General features: G+C 44.5%; 1 protein-coding gene across 1 annotated transcript in view; it reads left to right on the top strand.

The window, feature by feature from the left end:
• Positions 1 to 25175, top strand: part of CLSTN2 (calsyntenin 2) — a 623511-nt gene that overhangs the window by 460793 nt on the left and 137543 nt on the right. The window contains exons 3-4 of the mRNA XM_046002347.1: positions 18493 to 18688; positions 19411 to 19619. Of these exons, the coding sequence (XP_045858303.1) occupies positions 18493 to 18688; positions 19411 to 19619 (405 nt within the window). The remainder of the gene's footprint in view (positions 1 to 18492; positions 18689 to 19410; positions 19620 to 25175) is intronic.

Raw genomic sequence — 25175 nt, 5'->3', positions numbered from 1 at the left:
CACCTCTTAGCCTGCATCTGCTCTGTCCCTTCCTGACAAGTGTCAGCAGTGGTTGTTGCTCTCAGACCTGTGAGAAGCGCAAGTGGGAAGAAGTCAGACCACGGAAACTTCCACCCTGACTCTAGGTCCCTTTAATGATTATTGCCATGCTGGGGCTCCTGAGGGACTCAGTCAGTGAAGCGTCTGCCTTCATCTCAGGTCATGATCTCAGGGTCCTGGGATGGAGCCCTGCATCGGGCTCCCTGCTCAGCGGGGAGCCTGCTTCCCCCTCCCCCCTTCCTCCCCGCTTGTGTTCCCTCCTTCTCTAATAAATAAATAAAATCTTAACAAAAGAAAATAGTTATCGGCATGCTGAAAAGACAGCTGTGATTAAGAGCTGTGGCCTCTAAAGTCAGGGAGATCTGTATTTAAATCTTGGCTTAGGATTCCTGTAGGACGCTGGGCAGTCTTGCCTCCCTGGGTTCCAGCATCCTCATCTCTGTCCCAGGCAGAGATCTGGTCCTTGCATGAGTTGTATCTCCGAAGCCACTGGCATAGTACCGGTCTCATAATAAGCTCCAGAGCTATTACGTGGTGAGAACAGGCCTTCTGCTTTGTTCTTGACCTTGGGAAGGAAGGATCGAACTTTTCACCATGAGTGTGATGTTATCTGTAGGTTGATCATAGGTGCTCCTTACCGGTTTGAACAAACTCCCTTCTAATTCTCGTTTCCTGCGAGATTGCATTGTCAATGGGTCTTGAATTTTGGTGAATTTTTTTTTAACATCTATTGAAGTGACCCTCTGGTTTTTCTCCTTTATCCTGTTAATACAGTAATTACATTGACTGAAACTTGCATTTCTGGGATAAATTCTACTTAGTCATAATCCTTTTTATAGAGATGGATTAAATTTGCTAATATATTGTTGAGGATTTTGTGTCTATGTTCATGACAGAAAGAGGTTTGTACTTTTCTTCAGTTTTAAAGTCTGTGCCAGGTTTTGGTATTAGGGTAATACCAGCCTCTGAAAAGGAGAATGTGTTCCCTCCTCCTCTATTTCCTAAAAACAAATGATATATGATTAGTGTTGTTTCTTTTTTAGATGTATGATAGAAACCGATGAAACCATCTGGGCCTAGAGTTGCTTTGTAGGAAGATCTTCTGAAAACAATTCCAGTGATTTAATATATGATTTAAATATGGTAATAACCAACAAGGGTTTTTTCTTACTCTACTCTTCTTCTGGTTCCTTCTTGATTTTAGATCTTCTTCTATAACACATGCATTTAAAGCTGTAAATGGCTCTCTAAGCGCCGATTTAACTGCATTACACAGATTTTAATATATTGTATTTGTATTTTCTTCAGTTCCAATTATTTCTCTTTCAGTTTCTTCTCCACTCATGTGTTGTTGCAATGCGTATTGTTTAATTTCCAAATATCTGGGCTTTCTTTAGATCTCTTATTGTTAAACACTATCGATATCCAATTTAATCCCAGTGCGGTCAGAGAGCATACTCTAGGATTTCAGCTTTTTAATCAATGGGGTCGTTTTATGGCCTGTACGTGTTCTTTGTGACCAAGACATGTGAGGCTGAATTGAATGTGTATACTACAGGTGCGTGAGCTGGTCTAAAAATATGAGTTAGGACGAAGTGGTTAATAGCATTGTTTAGGTTACCTATGACTTTATTCTTTTGTGTGCTGTTTTAGTATCAACTATGAAAATTCTGCTGTGATTGTGGAATAGTCTATTTCTTCCTTTAATCTTGCCCATTTTTCCTTCATGTGTTTTGAGGCTTTATAATTAGGTGCATGTGCTTTTATAATAGTTATTTCTTCCATTTGTAATTATGTAATATCCTTCTTTGGCAATATTAATTGTTTGACATCCATTTCATCTAATATTAATGTATCCACTTCAGACTTGCTGTGCCCACCTTTTCTATCAGACATTTTTCCTATCATTCCTTTTTGATCTATGCATGTTTTCGTACTTGAAGTGCATCTCTGTAGACAGCATGCACGGTTGTCTCTGGCATTTTTATTCGTTCTGATAATCTCTGCCTCTTTATTGGGATGTTTAATGTAATTATTGATATGGTTAGACTTAGATCTACCATTTTATTGTTTGTTTAACTTCCGATACTTGTTTCTCCATTGCCCCTTTCCTACCATCTTTGGTATTGTTTGAATATTCTTTAGAATTTCACTTTGATTTATCATTGACTTTTAGCCATGCCTCTTTTCCTTTATTTTTAGTGTTTACTCGCTCTCTGTATATATCTATAAATTTTCAAAGTCTTCCTAGAATTAGTATTTTACCATTATGTGCAAACTGCAGAAACACTGCAACTACATACATTTACCACTCCTCTCCTACCATCCTTTATGCTACAGTGATCACACGCATCATATCTGTACATATTATAAGCCCCACACACAATGTTAGAATTTTACTTTAAACAATCTCATATATATCAAAAAATATATTTTTTACTTTAAACAATCATATATATGATTATATATATGTATAATATATATATTTTAGATACATATGATGTATATATATATATATATTTTTTTTTTTTAAGAAATAGGAGGAGAAAAGTAGTCCCTTAGATTTACCTAGATACAATTCCTGATAATCTCCCTTTATCCCTTCAGACTCGTGATTTCCATGATATCATTTCTCTTTTTCCAGGAAAAAAAATCCTTTAGCATTTCTTATATGGCAGCCTGTTGGAGATGAACTGAAATGTCTTCATTTCACCTTTTTATTGATGATGATTTTGCTTGTTATAGAATTATGGGCTGATAGATTTTTTTTTCTTTTAGCCCCTGCAAGATGTTGTTCTCCTGTCCTATAGCTTCCATGTTTGTGATTAGTTAGCAGTCATTCAAATTATTGTTTCCTGTATATAATGCCATTTTTCTGTGGCTGCTTTCTCTTTTTCTTCAGCTTTAACGTACATAGGTGAAGTTTCACCCATATTTATTCCTCTTGGGATTTATTGGCTTTTGAGTGCATAAATGTATATCTTTCACCAAACTGAGAAAGTTTTCAGCCATTATTTATTTGAATATTATTTTTGCCTCATTCTCCCTCTCTTCTCTTTCTGGGACTCCAATGACCTATTATGTAAGACTTTTTGATAACAAACCATAGGTTCCTGAGGTTATATTTTCTTCAATACTTTTTCTCTTTCTGTGTCAGATTTCTCACAAGTCATCAAAGCTCTGTTTATCTCCGTTAAGTCTTTGTTCTCTTTTCTTCAAATCGGGTACTTTTATATTGATTCCTCACACATTCACTCACCTATCTCATCATCTCCATCCTGCCCTTATGTCCACCCACTGAATATTTTATTTCAAATATTATCTTTTAGCTATAGAATTTGTATTTGATTCTTTTTTCTATATTGTATTTGTCTGATTAGATTTACATCTTCATTCATTATAAGCATATTTTCTTTTATAGCCCTGAGCCTACATCTAAAAATAAAGAATATGCTTGTTTGAAACTACAAATACCTGCATTATCTTGGGGTTTGGCTATGTTGTCTTTGCCCTTGGGACTCCTTTGCCCTGACTCTTCATATGTCATGGAAGGTTAGATTAGATCCAGGATATTTTCCATGTTATGCTGAGATGACACTGGACAGTCATATTCCTTCAAGAATTGTTGGTGATTTGTTTGAACAGGCAATTAACTTAGTTCAACTCAAGCTATAAACCCTCCCTTGCCTGCTATGGGCAGCAGTTCAGATCTCAGTGCAGATGGCTTTCATTCTCTCCCCCACATGCACAGTTTTGGGGCCAGCCAGAGACCTGGGTTTTTCAACATGGAGTTTGGGCATCCCCTTCCCTGGCTCACTGCTCTCCAGTAGCCCTCCCTCCCCCTCCAGCAGTCCTGTCCATCTGGCCAGAAAGACAGCAGGCTTGCTCTCAGAGTGTTAGTCCCCCTGTTCCACCAGGGCTGCAGCTGCCCTCAGGGCAAAGGATCGGAACTGGAAACTCATGAGTGCACTTAGGAATATTGAACTGTATACTCAGAAAGGGTTCAGATGGTACATTTTATGTTATGTGAATTTTTTTCGCAATTTTTAATAATTATTAAGAATCTGAGAACACCCATTTTTAGTCGTTTTTTCTACTCCCCTCCAAAATCTCTTTCCTTTTAGTCACTCCCCAGGGGTCAGGTATTTGGGAGGGGAGGTATTTTTCCAGGGTCGTAGGTATTGTGAGAGAGCCCGGGTGTTAGGAGCCTACATGTCCTCACCAGAAGCAGAATTCCTTAGGTCCCTCACTTGTACGTTTAACAAGCCCAAGTTTGCTGTCCTCCCAGTTTCAGGGAAATAAACATAGTGCATCACATTTTCTGTGAATTTGAATTATTCTAATTAGAAGAAAATGTAATGTAATGACATCATATGACCCAACATGTAATATAAAATTATTATTTCATAAAATTATTACTTTACTATTAATATAGTAGTAATGTAATTTTATTAAATTTATTTTATAAAAATAAAATTTTCGGGACACCTGGGTGGCTCAGTGGGTTAAGCTTCTGCCTTCAGCTCAGGTCATGATGCCAGGGTCCTGGGATCGAGTCCCACATCGGGCTCCTTGCTCAGCAGGGAGCCTGCTTCCCTCTCTGCCTCTGCCTGCTGTTCTGCCTGCTTGTGTTTTCCCTCTCTCTCTCTCTCTCTGACAAATAAATAAATAAATAAAATCTGTTTTAAAAAATTAAAAAACAATTTTCTTTATAAAGAATGACACATTTTTTATTTTGGTGACTAAGTGAATTATAAACTCAAATCCTGTTGCCAGAAGGCTTCTACCTTAAATGATAAGTAATAAAAGCCATTTATCAGTACATACATCTGAAATTCTGCAAGCGACCAATGTGCTATTATTTAAATATGCAATGTCATTAGACTTTCAAAGTATTTTCTTTTATAATTAAAACCACCCAAAGCATTAAGAGGCCATGCTAATTCAAGGCCTGACAATCGGCACTTTGGGAACCTGAGCTAAATTTGGCTTAATCATCTGAAGAAGGCCAAATGGGCTGCTGTTTTAAGAGGAAACATTACTCTAAATATTAGGGAGAATAGTGAGAAATAAAAATCAGCATTAAAGCAGAGCAATTCTACAATCACTATAGGATGCATCCTCTGTAGTTTACATTTATTCCTATGGGAAAATTAGCTTTAATGATGTATGCTATTAATTATGTAGGGCAACACTGTCCAACAGAAATAGAATTACAGCCATATACATAATTATTTATTTTCTAGTAGCCACATTAAACAAGTAAAAAGAAGCAGGTGGAATTGATTTCAGTAATGTGTTATATACCCCAAATATCCAATATTATCATTTTGATATGCTATCAAACAGAAAATAATTAATGAAAAATTTTTCACAAAAAGGATTTTTAAATCTGATATGTATTTTACACTTATAAGATGTCTCAATTTGGACTCTAAATTCTCACTGGAAATATTTGGTCTGTATGTAGATTACGGTTGAAAAAACTAATTCATATTCCTGAACGTACTTAAAAGTTTTCCGGTAACTGAATTGAGCAACTGTTCTTAAAGGTACAATTCAAATATGAAAATTAAATAAAATGTAAAACCTAGCTTTTCTGTCACACCAGACACGTATCCAGTATTAAAGAGCCACACTGTGGCTAGTGACTTCCACTCTGAAAAGTATGGAGTAGATCATTCAAGAAAGTGTCCTTCGAAGGGAAACTTGCATCCTGTGACTATCCAAGTCCCTAAAGACATTGTAGATGAGAGAAATTCAGAATGAATTACAGAAAAAAAAATTTTTTTTAATTGAGTGGAAGAAAGCAAAGCCTTCAGGTTTGATTGGGTTAGAACTTCTGATTGGTTCAGTCTTGAGGCTATATGTGAGACTCCTGTCTAGACACTGAAAAAAAGAAGATAGGAAGAAATTAGATTTTACCTGTCAGTATGATCTATACCAATTCTATTTGAATATTAGTCTTCAGGCCTTCCTCTGGTTACTTGAGTTTATAATATTCAGTCCTTATATCCTAAAAACTCATTAGCACTCATTAATTATTTGGTCCTCACAATCCCAGATTTCAAGATATGCTACAAAGCTGTAGTGTTAAAACAGTATGGTACTGGCCCAAAAAGAGACACATCGATCCATGGAACAGAGCAGAGAGCCCAGAAATAAATCCATGCTTATATGGTCAATTAAGCTTAGACAAAGGAGGCAAGAATATACAATGGGGAAAAAACAGTGTCTTTGATAAATGGGTCTGGGAAAACTGGACAGCTACATGCAAAAAAAAAAATGAAACTGGACAACTTTCTTATACCACACACAAAAATAAACTCAACATGGTGTAAAGATCTAAATATGAGACCTGAAACCATAAAACTCCTAGAAGAAAATAATTTCTTTCACATCAGCCATAGAAACATTTTTCTAGATATGTCTCCTTAGTCAAGGGAAACAAAAGCAAAAATAAACTACAGGGAGTACATCAAAATAAAAAAAAAAAAACTTTTGCACTTTTTTGCACTTTTGTTGATAGTTAAGGAACTATCAACAAAACTAAAAGGGAACCTACTGAATGGGAGAAGATATTTGCAAATGACATATCTGATAATGGGTTAGTATCCAAAATATATAAAGAATTTATACTACTCAATACCAAAACAAACCAACAAATAATTTGATTAAAAATTGAGCAGGAGACCTGAATAGATACTTCTCCAAAGAAGACATGCACAGGGTCAACAGACACATTAAAAAATGTTCAGCATCACTCATCATCAGGGAAATGCAAATCAAAACCACAATGAGGTATCACCTCATACAGAATGGCTAAAATCAAAAACATAAGAAACAGCTAGCGTTGGCTAGGATGTGGAGAAAAAGGAGCCCTCATGCACTGTTAGTGGAAGTGCAAATTGGTCCAGCCATGATGGACAACAGCATGGAGGTTCTCCAAAAAATTAAAAATAGAATTACCTAATGATTCAGTAATTCTACTATTGGGTATTTACCCAAAGGAAACAAAAATAATAATTCCAGAAAAAAATATCTATGTGCTCCCCTATGTTATGGCAGCATTATTTACAATAGTCAAGATATGGAAGCAACCCAAGTGTCAATCAATAGATGAATGGATAAAGAAAATGATACATAAGAGCACCTCGGTGGTTCAGTCAGTTAAGGGTGTGCCTTCGGTTGTGATCTCAGGTTCTTGGGATCGAGCCCAACATCAGGCTCCCCCTTCAGCAGGGAGTCTGCTTCTCCCTCTCCCTCTGCCCTTCCCCCATTTGTACTCTCTTTCTCAAATAAATAAATAAAACCTTAATTTTTTTAGAAAGGAAAATGTGATATATATATAGATATGTGTGTGTGTATATATATATGTATATATATATATATATATATATAAAGGAATATTACTCAGCCTTCAAAAAGAATGAGAGCTCGCCGTTTGCAATATGGATGGATCTGGAGGGTAAAATGCCAAGTGAAATCAGTCAAAAAAAGACAAATACTATAAGATTTGATACACATATGGAATGTAAGAAACAAATGAACCAAAAAAAAAAAAAAAAGAGAGAGAGAGAGAGACAAAAAACAGACTCTTAAATAGAAAGAACAAACTGGTGGTTGCCAGAAGGGCAGTGGGTGGGGGAGGGGTGAAATAGGTAAAGGGGATCAAGCCTACACTTAACCATGATGAGCACTGAGTAATGTATGGAAATGTTGAATCACTGTATTGTACAGCTGACACTAATATAACACTGTACGTCAACTATACTTCGATTAAAGAAAAAAGAAAAAAATATTTGGTCCAACGGATAGCTCCTGTTTCTGAAATCATGAGCCCTGACTCTAACTGTAAGAGCCATAGTCTTCTCAGGACCTCAGCATTGCCTAAGATTCCCTCCCTGCAGGAGACAGATGCTTACAAAAACTGTTGATGAAGATGATTGCAGAGTGGTAGAGGGCCATTATATGTATATAGGATTTTTCATTTTCCAGGCACTTCAACATCCATTATTTCTCCGGAAGGCCAAGCAGGAGTTAATCAAGGTAGAGTCCAGATAATGACTGTGGAGTGGGTCTGACTGAACTCCACCCAACAGCTGCGGGCAAACAAGATCCCTTCATTTTTAAATAAGACTCTCCACCGTCTTTGAGAGTCCCCCACTCCTGCTTGGCAGTGAGAAGGGTATCTCTTCCCATCTGGGAATTGCATCCAGGTTAGTAATTTTTGAGACATGGAGTTTTGCATTCTTGGCAAACATTAAAAAATCCAGCGCTGATGAACTCAGCCACCATCCTCTTCAGTGTGGTTTCCTTGTTCCCTCCCTTCTTCTGCCATCTGACAACTCCTGACCTGAACTGTGGATACCTGGGGATCTACCAGTTAGGTCAGCAGGAAGATGGGGAGTCACTCCCACCGGTGAGGGCACAAGGGTGAGACTAGGAAAAAGCTGTCTCATCTACCAAGCACTGACCTGCACTACCCTTCTGCTAGGAACAGAAGCCCCAAAGTGCTATTGTAAAGAGGAAGATATGGTGGCATCTCTAGGCAGGGTCTTGTCCCTGCCTAGACTTAGGCTGAAGTCCAGTCCTCCTGGCAGCGGCATCACTCCTCTTTGGTGGCTCCATGACAGCAAGCAACTGGGTCTGGAAGCACCTAGGGGTGAGAATGACTGACCATCGTGCATTGTGTTCTCACCACACCCAGAACAGACACCTGTTACAGCCTTTGAGTATTTTATTGCACTTCACTTTTTGTTCGTCTGCCTCCTTTTCTGGTCTGCGAACACAGAGCTAGTCTCTGATTCATCCAGATCTCCGGCAGGGTCAGGAGTTGTCAGATGGCAGGAGAAGGGACAGAGCAAGGAAACCACACTGAATAGGATAGTGACTGAGTTCATCATGGCTGGATCAAGATGCATAAAGAGATGCAGGTGGGTTTCACTGTAGACCCAAACCAGTGCCAGGTCCCTCCTAAATGCTCAATAAATGTGAGCTGCAGTGAATTTTATAAATCATTATTCACTCCATTTCTGTTTGTTATGCACATCTAGGGAAGGTTTGCTGAGTGAATGACGGACACAGCACATGTTTGCGTGTGGAGTCCTTCAACTCCAGACCACTGGGCACCAGGCAGAGCAAATGACCGCCTGACATCTCTTCAAGTTCTACTTGACCTACCTGTGATGAACTGACCCGGGGGGACTTCTCCAAGTCTCTCAGCATATATAGTACTTGTTTGGATCATTTATTCATTCCACAAACATTGCTAAAGAAGGAAAAATGCATTGTCTTCTTTGGTCTTTCAGCAATGCAATAATTGTGCTATGTAAATCTTCCAAAAGGAGGGAGATTTTGATCTCAGAGCATAGGAAAATGACTTTTTTTACATTTATTTTTATTTATTTGTTATTTTTTATTTGAAAGAGAGAAATAGAGAGCAAGCGGGATGAGTAGCAGAGGGAAAGGGAGAAGCAGGCTCCCTACGAGCAGGAAGCCCAGTGCGGAACTCGATCCCAGGACCCTGAAATCATGACCTGAGCTGAAGGCAGATGCTTAACTGACTGAGCCACCCAGGCGTCTCAGAAGATAACTTTTTAAACAAAACAATATGTTTAATTTTGCTCAATACTAAGTAGACAGGAAGCTATAAATGGTGACACCTCCCCCCCCCCGCGACTTCCGTGTCTAATAGAAATAAAGTCGTCAATATCCATTTATCTACTTGCAGGGTTGAAAGCAGGGTTTATTATTATCGCAATAATAACAAGCAGATGGACCTTCACATTTCCCAGAGTGCTCCTGCATTTCACGTGTCAGCGCAGCCTCATGGCACTTTGAGGGTTCTGCGTGGTCATGTCCTCAGTTGTAATGAAGAGGAATTTAGGAATGCATCAAGGTCACTCAGCTGAGGAGAGAGCAGGGACCCCAACCAAGGTGACCCGCCTGCCACCGGACACATGAGGGAGCAAGCAAAAGCAATGATCCATCCAACCTTTCCCTTTCACTTTCTACTTCGGGACATTTTAAGTTTTTATCAGGAGCAAGAGGGCTTCAAACCAACTCTTCCTTTTAAAGTATAGATTTATTTCTTAGTTCAGCCCTAACGTGATATTCTGAACATGATTGCCTCTTGATGTGATTAGCATTTGTCCTTTCCCATTTTAGTGTTCTTAAAGTGATGGCAGATGGCTCCAGGGAGCGGTGTAGAGTACACTTTACCCAACGTACCCCCTGCCCCCGGCCCTCGGCAGCACGGTTGGTGGTCACGGTCTGCCGAGCGCGCGTGCCAGAGGACACAGTGTGCCGCGGAGAGCAGGTGGCACCGTACTCCATCTGGAGGAGAAGCCTTTACGAGATCTTTCATTTTCCTCAGGTCGTGGCCATTTGGGGTGAGGTGGTTCTTGGTAGAATAAGACGGGCCTGCTCAGAGCAGGATGCTTAGCACCCTTTACTCTTGCCCGGTACTGGCCATCAGCGACCTCCAGCCGCTGGGACGAGCAAAATCAAGCAGGCGAAGAGTGCCCAGCCACCCCAAAAACCGGACCTGTGATGCACTACTGGCCCTGGATGAGCTTTTGCAGACGCGGAATATAGCCGCTGACCAGTGCTGTTCAGGAAACCAAGTGTGTGGCAGCTGTGGCTGGTGGGCGCAAGGTGTTTCATGGAGCACACGGGTTTTGAATGACTCAGAATATTTTTGATGATGAAATCATCTCCACATTCAGCCCCTTCACTTCTCAAGCATGAACAGGGAGTTCGTCACAAGTGTGTGACCTTCAATATTGTGACAGGGATAAGAGCTAACATTTATGTAGGACTTAACTTCATAGCAGGCACTAATAAGTGTTCTATGGGTGTAAATGCATTTAATCCTCCCAACAATCAAAACTGCTGTGAAGGGACCATGACTGATATCATCCCATTCTACAGATGAGGAAAGAGGCAAAGAGAGGTAAGCGACTTGCCCAAGTTCCCACCGGGAGTTAATCAGAGAGGTAGGATCTGAGTCAGCCTCTCCGGCTCCAGAGGCAGACTGTGACCGTCCATGTTTGGATGAAGATCTGGAAGCGAAGTTTCTTGCCCCCCAACACTCTGCGGACATCAAGCTCTACCTGGGTGAACTCACGACAGAGGCTTCAGCTGTGAGATATAAAACATCTTGTGTCGCTCTGAGGTTGGGAGTTCTCTGAGAGGTGACGGGCTGTGGTTTAACGTCAGGGTCAGGAAGTAGAATCATGATCTGGGTGGAAAGTGTACCTGGTAAGTTACAAGAACAGACTTCTCAAGCTTTTTGGTCTCATGACCCCTACACTCATAAACATTATTAAGGACTTGCATGAGGTTTTGTCTATGTGGGTTATGTCTATCAAGGTTTGTTATAGAAGAAAGTGAAACCGAGAAAACTTTCAGATCCTTATTTTAATTCACTTAAAAACAACAATAAATTAATTGCATGTTAATATACATAACATACTTTGACCAAAAATATATATAAATAGATATAATATAATAATATATTATAATATAATATAATATAATTAATATATTATAAAAATATATATTATATAAATATAAATAAATATATCATTTTTTTTTCTTTTTTCCAGCGCGCCTGGGTGGCTCAGTCAGTTAAGCATTTGCCTTCAGCTAAGGTCATGATCCCAGGGTCCTGGGATCAAGTCCCACAGGTTCCTTGCTTAGCAGGGAGCCTGCTTCTCCCTCTCCCTCTGCCTGCTACTCCCCCTGCTTGTGCTCTCTCTCCCTCCTTCTCTCTCTGTCAAATAAATAAAATCATATATATCTGTATACACATATATATGATTTTGGATATATCCAAAACAAAATAAATTAGGGAGAAGAGTGGCATTGTTTCCATTTTTGCCGTCCCTTCAATATCTAGCTTGCTAGCAGACAGCTAGAGCTTCATGTGCTTCTTCCTCTGTTGAGATACGTTGTTTAGAGGAAGTATGTGAAGAAAAAAGTATGGCCTCATCCAGGTATGTGGTTGGAGAAGAGAGAAGTAGTTTAAAAATCTTTTCAGAGAACTGTAGATATTCTTCTCTGATAACAACACCCAGATTCCTAAGTAAGTTTCTTAAAGGCTATCTATAATGAGGAATCTGAAGTCACGTTAATGAACTTGGCATATACTATAACATTAGAATCCACTGGTCTGTCTCACACTTTGAACAGATCTTTTACCCACACATGAATGTGCAATACTATACATCGGTCATTTGGAAGATGCTGATTCACTGGCAAGTGGGTCTTTCAAAACTTGATGTATTTCATCATACAGTATCCCACAGTCACATTCATTAGTATCACTAACTATCTCACTGGAAAAGTATTAAAGAAAATTGTGAAAACTTAATGTGGCGGACACGAGTTTTCCAATGTTGAAAGCTCTAATCTTATCATTGGCAACAAATACTGCTGGTTCTTCACCTTGAGGTGACAGGCTCACTTTACCAAAAATCTGCCACACACTCCAGTTTGGATAAACATTGTTGTCCATCAATCATTCTTTCAAGTAAAAAAGACATTCTATGAGAAAAGGTCCTCGTCCGGTTCCCACTCGACTCACAGAAAGGCTTTTCTTAGAGACACGTTAGCCTGCATGGTTCAGCTAGGGGCTTTACGTATACCTTCATTTTGTTACCCAGAACATTAAAAAGATGTGTACTTGAGGATTGAGATTTAATGAAATTAATAAGGTTTACTGATTACTCAAGTCATTTTTTTTAAAGATCTTATTTATTTATTTGACAGAGAGAGAAATCACAAGTAGGCAGAGAGACTGGCAGAGAGAGAGAGAGAGAAGCAGGCTCCCTGCTGAGCAGAGAGCCCGATGCGGGACTCAATCCCAGGACCCTGAGATCATGACCTGAGCCGAAGGCAGCAGCTTAACCCACTGAACCATCCAAGCGCCCCTACTCAAGTCATTCTTAAGTTGAAATTGACTTTTTTTTTCTCCAACTCTGTGGTAAAGAATGCAGCCGGGTGCTACTAGGGCACATTTTATTTGTTTTTAAGATTTACTCATTTATTTGCGAAAGAGAGAGATAGAGACAATGAGAGAGAGCATAAGCGGGGAGGAGAGGGAGAACCAGACTCCCCACTGAGCAGGGAGCCTGACCCAGGGCTTAAGGTAGACGATTAACTGACCGAGCCACCCAGGTGCCCAGCACCAGCATTTCTAGTCACCATTGCTTTGATACCGTCAGTGCAAATATCACCGCAGTGAAAAAGTCAGCGAATGTCATAATGTTAATTGTGTGGTAATTCTGACTCTGTGGTGCCCGCAGCAGGGGTTTTAGGGATTCCAGTGGTCCACAGGTAACACTTGAGGGACGACTGTCCTACAATGTCACACTCACCAGGAATAAGCAACAAGAAAGAACGAAGAGCATGCTAGATTCAGAATCAGAGGATCTAAATCAGTCCTCGATCACTCCTTACTATCAAAGTGACTTTGGGTGAACCACTTATCTGAGGCTTGGTTTACTAAGTACATTCTAAAACATCGATTTCATTCACCCATCAGTTCCATTCATTTCCCCTAGAATTTTATGGGAGGACTTAAGAGACAGCTATGCCAGTGTCTAGGGGGTGGGAGGTGCATTTCTGCAGAAGAGAAGATAATCAGGAGATAGACTGAGGGAGGGAACCATCGTGTATCAGCCCAGTACTGCATGGGCCCCGCTTCTGGTCTGGCCTCTCAAGGGAGCCTCTGGGGGAGGCCAAGTTCAGCCTCTGAGACCACGGTCAGTGTGGCTCACAACCAGAGGCCTGGCAGGCTGGTGCTGCTGCCTTCCCCTCCCAACAGAGCCCATTTCTGGCCCGGTATGCATGCCCATCTTTGTGCTGCTCTCCTACCCAGGAAAGCGTATCAGAAAGCCAGATTTTAGGAGGGATATCTGTATATGGAAACCACCACTTACCATCATCATTACACACTTCTACTTTAAGCACATCTCCTCCCCACCCCCCTACACACTGCAATCCTTTATCAGTAATAACAAATTCTAGTGGCAGACCTCCCAAAAGATGGAGGCAGCCCAGTGAGCCCCATACCCTAGTGCTGGGAACTGCAGTTTGAAATTTCCTTCCCCCTCAGCCCTCCATCCGGGACCTCTCTTCCACAGACCCTCTCTCAACTTGCGGTGTTCTTAATTTGCTATTTGATGTCATTCTAGGTAAAGACAAATTAAAATGTTAAATTATGAGCATGAATTTTACCATTCATCTTTATACTATGCAATGCCAGTTTTAAATGCAAATATAAGAGCGGTTAACGGCTGTGCAGAGTCTCCCAAAATTACAGAATTTACATTTCGTAGCTCGTGTATGCATATGTATTTCATTCTTGACCAGCGCCGTGTAAATGCCCCACAAACACAAACGGAGCTCAACTGTTTTTATTTTGCTTCTTGATATGCACACATTTTATCCACATTCTCTGCCCCAGGCTTATAGATAGGAAGGACAGCCCCAGACAAAAAGAACCACAGGCCCAGACAAAAAGAACCACAGGCCCAGACAAAAAGAACCACAGGCTGTCCTCGCTGTCCTCTTCCTCTCTGCCATTTCCAGCATAAGTGATTAACTACGGCAGGGAAGTAACGTGAGTAAGAAAAGATAACACAGGTTCTTTGCTTGGTCATGTGTCATAAAACACTCCTGCCTTCTTTCTGCTTTCAAAACAGCTGTGGTTCAAACAGAAAGGGAACCTCTCAGGGTGGTTAGCTCCCTGCTTCTCAGTCACAGACGTCACATGCTTAACTTCTCACACTGAGTCGCTGAACCTCCCACACAGGGTGAGCGCTCTGGAATCCTGTGCTCACCGCACATCCCGAGCACTGTTTGTAAATGGAGCAGCAAGGACAACGAATCTTATCTCCTCTGCTCATGGATATGCTGCCTTGTCCCAAGTTCAAACATAAAATTATTAAGTTTTTCAAGATGGGAGGAGGGCCCACCTGGGTGGCTCAGTCAGTTAAGCGTCTGCCTTTGGCTCAGGTCATGATCTCAGGGTCCTGGGATCGAGCCCCACATCGGGCTCTCTGCTCAGCGGGGAGCCTGCTTCTCCCTCTCCCTCTGCCACTCCCCCTGCTTGTGCTCTCTCTCTCATGCTCTCTCTCTCTCTCTCATATAAATAAATAAAATCTTAAAAAAAAAAGAATTTCAAGGTGGTAACGATAGAGGCTGAAATCCAGCTTAAGATCCTCTTAAGCACGAGCGCTATGTGGCTCATGGGTCACATGCCCATGAAGCTGGCCCCGCCCCATGGCCTCTGCTCTGGCCACACTGGCTCCAGCAGACCTCTAGGGCATCTGCTCCTCTGCCTGAGACTCACTTCCCTCCCTCATGTCCTGGGTATGTTCGTCCTTCTCTTCCTGTGATCTCAGCTCAGCTGTCAAATCCCTAGGTAGGTCTCCCTGCCTGGCTGACACATCAGAACTTCCTCGGCCCTGTGGAGCTCTCCTTCAATCACGCATCATGGTCACCTTTCCTCATCTAGGGCTGTGATGGTCGGATCACTTACTGTCCGCCCATTGAACGGCCAGCAGCCTAGCAGTCCTAGCCTCCATGACTGGGTCTGGTTTTGCTCCTCAGTGTGGCACCAGGGCTGGGCACATGGACCTTAATAAATATTCATGCGGCGAATGATTGAATGAAAAAACTGATGAATGTTTTTGCAAGTGGAGCACGAGTGTCAGATGAAGAGGTGGGAGACATCAGGGTGGCGTGACTTCAAGTTTTCGTTCCCAAGAGGCTAAATCCTCTCTTGGTCCGAGCTGATGCGACTCCATGAGCATGCTGTAGCCCTTGCTCCCTTGCTGTCTCTTCTAGGTAACAAGTGCTTGATGACAGGCTATCCTTGCCCTGTAAAGGATCCAAGTCCTTTCCTTTGTGTCTCCGGACCCAGCACGGCGCTAGCACTTACTCAACGCTCAGAAAGTTCTGGTCCTATTGAACGACCTGAGCTGGACTTGGATGAAATGTGTGGCCCTGTGGCTTCCTGTGTCTCTCCCTCCCCTGTATCTCCTTTTCCTCCATCCTTTCCTTCCCTCTTGTTAAGGATTTCTGAGTCTTGAGAACCACTTTAGTGGTGATCAAATGTTTCCAACAGAAAATTACCCTCATTTATTTTCGGTTTAACTCGACTCCTCAGAGAAAAATGGCCTGATTGGCCCTATCATCATGTGGTGCTTGGGCACTCCAGAGACTGCCCCAGAACTGGGCTGGGCACACTGACTGGTAATATTACCATATCGGTATTGATCTTGGGCTAGAATCACAAGGTTCTATCCATGCAACCCCAGCCAGCTCAGGGCAGAAATGAAACAGGAGAACAAGAGGAAACCCACCGTTCCACCCTGAGGGGCTGTAGAGTTAGCCTTGTCCATGAGGGGGACAGTGACGCCACCGATCATGAACAACAGTGGCAGAAGGGCCCATCCTCGTCAGGCCTGGTCTGCAGCCCGTCTGTCTGGTCCGCTATTCCGCCTACATCTGAGAAATGGCCAGGAGGGGCTGTGGGGAAAATGGAGTGCTCGTAATGAAATTGAGGATCGATGAAATAATGAAAAATAAAAGCCTAGAGGTAAGATGGGTATTGATTGACCATCTCAGAAAACATTGTTAGTAAGAGATCAGGGCATGCTTCCTATATGTAAAATGGGGGAATTCTGTCCAGAGTGAGATGTGAATGGGAATATAGAATGCTATGAGAAGCGATCCCAGTGCAGTTCCCTGGCAGTTATGGGGCTGCTTACAGAGGGTGCCGTGGAGCAGAAAAGGCATGGCTCAGGAATCAGCCATACCTGGGGCTTCCACCAACTTCAGCTCTGTGACCTGGAGCAGGTGATAACCTCTCTGATTCGGATTCTCTTTCCCCCTCTTCCTCCTCCCCTTCCTCCTCCTCCTTTTTAATTTTGCAAGTTGGGATAAATCCCCTGCCTCCAGGTTTGCTGTGAAGATTAAATAAGGTCACCTGGATGGAGATACAGAGCTCGGTGCCTGGCACAGAGCAGGGATGCATTCATGTCACCCCTTCTGCCTGCAGTGTCAGAAGACTGTTCCTTTTTGGAACACCTGGCCGTGGACTGGGCTAGAGACACCTGGTTGCTGGACCCCCTTAAATTGTGCACACTAGGCCCCTCACCCTGGTCCCAGTAATGTGGCAGGACAATATCAGGCCAGGATTGGGGAGTCCCAGGGTAGATGTCCTCCTCCTACACCATCTCCTGGGACATTTTATGGGTGACAAAATTGAGACCCAGAGTTTGACCACAGCAACAAGTACGTGGCAAACCCAGAATGTGACTCCAGGCCTCTAGGCTCCAAGTCTGTCTTCTACGCCCCAGCAGCCGAGAGCTGAACCCTTTGCTGCCTGTGGCACAGGATGCTCACACACCCCCACTCTGCACCACGTCTTTCTGGACAACTACACATGATCACCCCAACAAGATAGGAACAGAATGTGTCTCAAGTTTTCAGTCCTTCCCAAGGCACATACTTACAGGGCTTACTTGCAGTCGGGGTGCGAGAAATAAATATCCATCAATTGGGAAAAAGAAGATGTTTTCACGGCCTTATACTTTTAATGCAGAGAAATAGTTATAATACACATTAACCCAGCTGAGGGGGAGAAATGCATTAATTTCACAACATGTTCAGCTCTTTAAGAAGTTAGCTTTTCAGGCTCCACGGGGATTCTGGAACTCACATAGACTCACCCCCACTGTTATGAGAGATAATTGCAACTGAGTGATGCCCCCCTCCCCACAGGGAAAGGTGGGTGGAGAGACAGAAGTGGTGGGCGGGGGGAGCTGGCTGCAGCAATGTGGGGCATCTAAGCCAGGAGGACAGGACAGAGCTGCGCTGCTCACATTTAGTGAGCAAACGAATCACCTTACCAGGGATTTGGTTTAAAAACGTGAGGCAGATGCTGACTCAGGAGGACCCTGTGGGACCCAGAGGTCTACGTTTTTAACAAGTCCTCCAGCAATGCTCATGCTTCTGGTTCAGGGGCCAAACACTGTGAAAGCTTTGGCCTTTTCCTCTTTCCTCTGTAGTCATTTATCTTTAGGCTGCAGGCAAAAATCCTTCTTCTCAGCCTGGGCAGGGGGCAAGTGGGAAGCTGCCAGGAAAAACAACAAGCTAGGACAATCAGCCAGCCCCCGGCACCAGGAATCCTCTTTCCCCCACCCGGTACACGTGATGGGTGACATTTCTGTGTGAAACACTTCAGTTTTACCATCCGTGAAATGAGCATGTTGGTCTGGGTCTCCGGAGGCCTCCTCTTCTGGTTTGACAAGTCTTTGCGTGGAGGAAGTGGCCCAGAGGTTTTGGGTTTGCGAATCTGGTCCAAGAGAGCGTCTCTGTCTTCAGTCTGGCAATCCTCAGGATCCCCATTCACGGTCTTGCATCCTTCTGCAGGGGAAATTTGTGCCTTCAAGATCCACGGCCAGGAGCTGCCCTTCGAGGCCGTGGTGCTCAACAAGACGTCAGGAGAGGGCCGGCTGCGTGCCAAGAGCCCCATCGACTGCGAGCTGCAGAAAGAATACACGTTCATCATCCAGGCCTATGACTGTGGCGCTGGGCCCCGGGAGACGGCCTGGAAGAAGTCGCACAAGTGAGTGGCCTGACAAGGCTCCCTGAACCCCTCCCCACCCCACCCTTTGGGCTCACACACTGCTCCTCAGGCTTGTATACCCAGCGGTCACACAGCCTGCTCAGCCACCAGCTGCTTCCCCAGGCCCCTGTAGGCATTGGCACAAGCCACTCCTGCACCTGCTGTCCTCTGCCCCCGCCTTCGCCTGGAGACATCCCTCTTCCGTTCGCAGGACAGCACTCAGGGGTCACTTCCTCCGAGAAGCCTTCCCTGAGCAGATCCATCCCTGCAGACCCGGCTGGGACCTTTCTCTGGGTTTCTGCCAGGCCCCATACTTGTCTCTGTCGCGGCACTTCTTAGTTTGGGCTGGAACTCTCTCCATTGTGGAGTTTGGCTCTGAGCCTCGCAGAGTCAGACTGGTTCAATTCTGACTGAACAGAAGAGTGAATGAGCAGAGGAGGAGTGAATAAGGGAAAGGGGAGGTGATCTCAGGGGAGTCGTTGCCCCAAGCTGGGTAGCAGGAAGGCCAGAGAAGGGGCAGGTTCATCTCAGGACGAGGGAGGGGACAGGTGGAGGCCTCTCTGGTGGGAGGAGGACAGAAAGCTGAGACAACAACCAGCCTGACGGCTGCGGTTTCTCGGCTCTCTCGGCCCCAGGACCAGAGTCAGTGGCCATGGGAGGCGCGGAAGGACAGTGTCAGCCTCCCTTTACCGCCATCTCTTCCTTCCTATGTGTGGTCCCAGGGCTGTGGTCCACATCCAGGTGAAGGACATCAATGAGTTTGCTCCCACCTTCAAAGAGCCAGCCTACAGGGCAGTCGTGACGGAGGGGAAGATCTACGACAGCATCCTGCAGGTGGAGGCCGTCGACGAGGACTGCTCCCCCCAGTATAGCCAGATTTGCAACTATGAAATCGTCACAACTGACGTGCCTTTTGCCATTGACAGAAATGGTGAGTGTCCTGAGGGGACTCCAGTGGGGGGCGGGGAAACCCCTCCACCACCCCTCTCTGAATGTCCGTGGGAGGTGATGACTCTCCCTTGCCATCTGTGACCTGGGTTCAGTGACCCAGAACTCAGTCCCGCACCGAGGGGATGGCCTCACGTTATTAACAACACAGCCAGGTCTAAAATCCCTCCTCCAAAATACCTCAACAATCCACTCAATGAATACAATCCATGGAACTCAGAATGCCACACATCTGGGTACTGAAGACAGGTTTTCTGGGTTTTCTGGTAGAATGTTCCAATCGCCCTGCTATCAACTAGGCCATATCTGAGGCCCTTTCCTAGGTCACCAGTTATGACACCACCCCCAACTCCTATCATCGGCTTCTTCCTCTTAGACCAAAAAAAATGCTAAAACAGGAGGTGGAGATTTCTGGAAACACCTTCTAATCTTAGATTCATTGAGGACTCTGAAATGAGCTTGCCAATGTCCTTTAGGAATTTCTTCCATAGTGAGAATGAAGAATGAATGAAGACTCCCACCAAACCCCAATCGCAACCTGAACTTACTGAACTGAAAACAGTCCTATAAAGCCACTTGTGTATTTCCTCATCACCATTAATAAAAATCTTGTAGAACAAACACCCCAGCCAGAGGCTCAATCAACTCAGCCCACTTTCAATGCAATTCTCAGTAACTCCATGTTAATGAAATGATAATTACTTGCCAGGTATATTATTGGAAAGCATCTGTAAATATTGCCCAAGTCCTGGCACAGTGCTGGGAACTGGGAGTGGAGGCAGAGTGGAACCCACAACAGACATGGACCAGCCCACATGGAGCTTACCCTCCGGTGGGAACAAAGTCAAAATAACAAATAGAAATCAGGGAGGCTTGAGGGTGAGGGGGTGCAGAAGCCTGCCGTGAGCCAGGGGGAGCCAGAAGGTTCTCTTGGGGCCTCTGGGTAGCCAACGCCCAGGGAGAAGTAGACCATCCGTTACCTGCTTGCACATGGTCGGTGCTCCCAGTGCTCCTTGACGTCAAGACCAGGGAGAAACTTATCCTGTGACCTGGTCTTCTGCTTCCTGAGAAGTGCAGCAGGTTCCAGAGAGCATGGAAGCCAAGGAGACACCCTCATCCCTGGCCTCCACTGGTTTGTGATTGGCCTCGGACGATGAAAGCAACATTCATAAAACAGACAAAATGGTCATAGGACAGTTTCTTTGCAAAATGATAAAACATGTGGAAACGAGAGTTACAGACCTGGACATTGCGGGAGACCCACTGTGTGGATCACAGGATCAGTGCGTCCATGCCCAAGAAGGTACAGGAGAAGATACGGGACCTTAAAGATTGGTTCGGGATGAAGAAGTAGGTAATTTCAGTTAGTAGAGCCCGTCAGAACTGCTTCCTGATAGCTTTTCCTATGGGGCCTGTGATGTGGCCGGCTTGTCCCTACCACACAGACATGTCTCACACACATCACATACACACATGCATGCATGCACACACACACCCTTGCACATACACATGCATGCATCACTCCATAAAACACAAAACAACTCGTTTGTCTTTTTCTTTTCCCCGCGGACCACCTGTGTGGTCCTCATCCACAAAAGCTTTGGTGTTTGGGGAGTGATGAGTCTTTGGTGAAGAGTAAGACTAGACAAGGGCAGGTCTCTGTGATGAGTGGCCAAGCTCCACTTGACCTCCTGCCTTGGTTCCAGAGAGTCACAGCCCAATGAGAGATGAGAAGCAAATCCTTTCATCTGAGAGTCAACTGCCCCAGTCATGAAGATAATTACTCACCTCGATGAGCCATTTCACTAACATATGCCAATTTATTTCCCTAGTTGTCTCATTAAAAGTGAGTAATGGTCCTTTGCCAAGTCTCTGCCTCCAACACTGGTTTACAACATAAGATGAAGAGGAGAGTGGGCACTCCCAGGGAGTGTGGGACCCCCGAAAGCAAGGTTTACAGAAGTGGTTCTCCAAGTAATGAAGGCAGGACCTGGGGGCAGACACAGAAACGGCTGCTCCCATTCTAATGAGCTTCCCAGCTGGCCCTGATGGATCACTTATCCCAGCGACCTTCTGGGCTCCTTGAAGATATTCTTTGCCTGCACATCAGAGAAAGTACTACAGAGTCTGGGGTGCCCTCACCGAAGCCTCTTGACTGCAGGTAGATGGTTCCTGGCCCCTCCAATTGCCCAGGCTCTTTATTTGTGGAGGAAGACAGGAAGCAGGGCAGTAGAGAGGGTAAACCTGGATTCAGCCTGACCTGTCTTAACCCACAGCTCAACCTCTTCCTCCCAGAAGCCATCGGCCTCCCTCTGCTTGAATTCTTCCCCTGTGAAATCACAGCAGGAACCGCCCTGGTCCCTTGTGGGGTTGTGAGGTCTCAGGGAAGTGGTGCCGGGATGATGCCCGCAGGGTCCCTGGCAGAGAGGGAATGCTCCATTCATGGTCAGCAGTCATCAGCTTTTACCCGGGTGATTGGGACCTGAAGTTCATTCACTCCCCATGGACTTCCAGGCTGAAACCTGAGCAGGTGACTGCGTTGGTGACACCTGCTCCCTCTCAGGAAGTTCTGGACCGGCTTCAGATGGCTTCCTGGCCATCCGCTCCTGGCACCTGGCTGGTCTCTAGGAGGTCAGCAAGGCCTAGATCCTCAGTCTCGTTGAATGGATGAAAAAAAACTGAGTCCTAAAGTACGGAGTGCTTGCCTAACAGCACCGGTAACCCCGGTGGTGGAGCTGGGACGGGAGCCCAGATCCCCGGGCGTTGGCTCCGATGCCTTTCCACCAGCGACACTGTCACCGGACTTCGCGGTGATGCTGGACAGGAAGGCAGGGCTACGGTTTTTAAGTTCAAAGACACAAAGTTGCCTCTGGATCTTGCATCCATTACTTGTGTGTGTGTGTGTATGTGAGAGAGAGAGAGAGAGAAAGATCTTTGACATGTTAACCCTGCCTCAGATCCTCGTCAGTAAAATGGGAACGAAATACCATGCTAACATAACATAATACACTTAATTAATCATTAATTAATTAGTTAGTTAATTAATTACACAGCACGCTAAGTACCATGGCTGTGTGAAAGGACCGTTGCACTGCCAGCAAGGCGCCCCCCAGAATGTCGGCACAAACATAGCCCTCAGCCAGTTCGGGGATGACCAGAGGGAGCAGCAGGGGTCTCAGGGACACCCAGTCACCCCTTGGCAGACATTTCTTCTCTTCCAGCACCCGTGGGGTCCCAGGCAGCCTCTGTCTGGCAGGAGGCTGCCGTGGTGAGTCACGGGACTCCGCTGCCTCGGGTGAAGCACACCCCACAGTCTGCTTATTTTAAAGTAAATGAAAACATTTCTGTCCGTCTGAATAGAAAAGGAGTGCGCGCCCTCTGTAGGAAATTTGGAAAGGAGAAACATGGGAAGAAGGAAATAAATCACCTGTAATCCCACCAAAGGTAGCCGTGATTGATGTTGCACCACGACTTTTTCTGTGAAGTTTTATAACAGAAGTAAGGCCACGCTTCCCTTGTTTTTCTTTATTCTCCTTTTCACTTAACATTCAATTGTATGGATTTTTTTCGCCCTTAAGAATGCTTCATAATTATTGCTTTTAGAGCTAAAACATCCTATCTGATGCAGAGACTCCTTACCTAGTTCTTCCCTTACTAGCAAGCATCCCGTTTCCTTGTTATTTTTCACTGTAAGAAATAACACTTAGACGAACCTACTTAGCCCTGTATCTGCAATTTTTATTATTTTCCTGGAATCAGTTTTCTAGATGTGGAATTGCGTCCCCAAAAGGCGTAAGCAAATTGCAAAGTGACTAGCCTATATAATTTTCCAAAGTGGTTAATTTTATTCCAAGTTAAATACCGCTGGAAGGAGGGTACAGGTCAGCATGCTGGTCTCACTGTCCTTCTACCCTGCCTCAGGTTTAGAGTACCCTCACTAATGGGGCAGCTGGGTGGCTCAGTCATGAGCCTCTGCCTCTGCCTTTGGCTCAAGTCATGATCCCAGAGTCCTGGGATCCAGTCCTGCATCAGGCTCCCTGCTGAGTGGGGAGCCTGCTTCTCCCTCTCCCTCTGCTGCTCCCCCTGCTTATGTTCTCTCTCTCTCTCTCTCTTTCTGTCAAATAAACGAATAAAATCTTTAAAAAAATTAAAATAAAATAAAATAATATACGCTCACTAATACGCAAGATAGGTACTGATTGTTCTTGAGAGCTAGCTTCCACAGGTTCATCTGGACCAGAGAAACAGGTCAAGGAACTCCTACTTACCTGCACTAACTGTGGCCTCAGGTCTCCGAAGAAGGCATTACTAGGAGAAATCATTCAAATGTGGGGGAAATAATACAGGTGTAACAGAAGCAAAATGGGTGGCTTTTTGAACTTCCAAACATTTTTAAATGTGTGTCTTGTCTGAATGGGCCTCTGCTCGGCACAATCACTGGTCACATGATTAGACACATATATTTGACCCAATGCTTCAAATTACAGGTAGTGAAAGCCATTCTCGCACTCATGAAGCCGGTGGTGACGGCGAAGTCACGTTCGTTTCTCGGGCAGTCTCGCTGGGACTTGCTAGGGGCGCCGCTGCTGCACCCGGGGCCATGGCTGGCCGGCCTGTGCGTTTATTTTTCTACCAGTCAGTGGTGTTTGGTCTGCTTAATGTCACAGGGCTGGCAAGCCCTGAGACTTCCTTGGGAGCCATTTACCTTTAAAGAAAGGGAAAGTTAAAACTCTGTGTTCAAAATTCAATTTGATGTTCCTGGGGTTCTATTGCAGCCTTTCCACCTGCGAGAATCCCTCCCCTATGAGGACTGTTCCCACAAACTTGTTTGCTAACAGAGCCCACAGGGAACGTTACCACCCAGCACTGAGCTGCTCCAGCCCTGGGGGTGCCCTGAACTGAGACCCGAGCTCGTGGGGGCGGCGGGGTAGGGAGTGATTCTGAACACCGGGCACGGGGCCAAAAGTACATCAAACCCATTTTCATTTGGGGATTTTTGACTGGCTTTGTTGAACGAAATTTTACTTCACATCGGAGGCTGTTATTACACTTTTAGAAACAGTCCGGAACAGGCCATGGAACAAATGCTCCTAAGTCTGGGACAGCTTTGTAGATCTCCACCCTGCCTTCGAAGGCCTGGCTCCCGCCAGCACAGGGCCTCGGCACCAAGGACCATTTCACGAGTGCTGGGTGATCGGTGTGTCAACTCTTCCGATTTGTAAAACATGACGTGACTTTGGTAATTCCCCAGGCTTTCTTGCCTTAATCCCTGTTGCCTCCGTTTACACTAGCCATAGATAGCCGTCAAAATGGAAGAAAGAAAGCCCATCAGGGAGTTTTCCCTTAGTTTTGATGAAATGTAAAAATATACCTGAGTCGGCCATTCCATGTTTGCTTATTAGCGTGTCGGTTTGTTTGCTTTTAAGTTTCCATTTTCTTAATTTCACTTCTGCTGAAGGATAATGATAACACTGGAGTTGCAATTCGCTGTCAGCTCCGCTATCAGAAGAAAAGCAAGAATGAAATTGTTCCCCGCAAA

This window comes from Meles meles, chromosome 4, assembly GCF_922984935.1.
Source record: "Meles meles chromosome 4, mMelMel3.1 paternal haplotype, whole genome shotgun sequence".
In the NCBI taxonomy this organism is placed as follows: domain Eukaryota; kingdom Metazoa; phylum Chordata; class Mammalia; order Carnivora; family Mustelidae; genus Meles; species Meles meles.
Note: the sequence above shows the minus strand (reverse complement) of the source record. Positions and strands in the feature narration are given on the sequence as shown.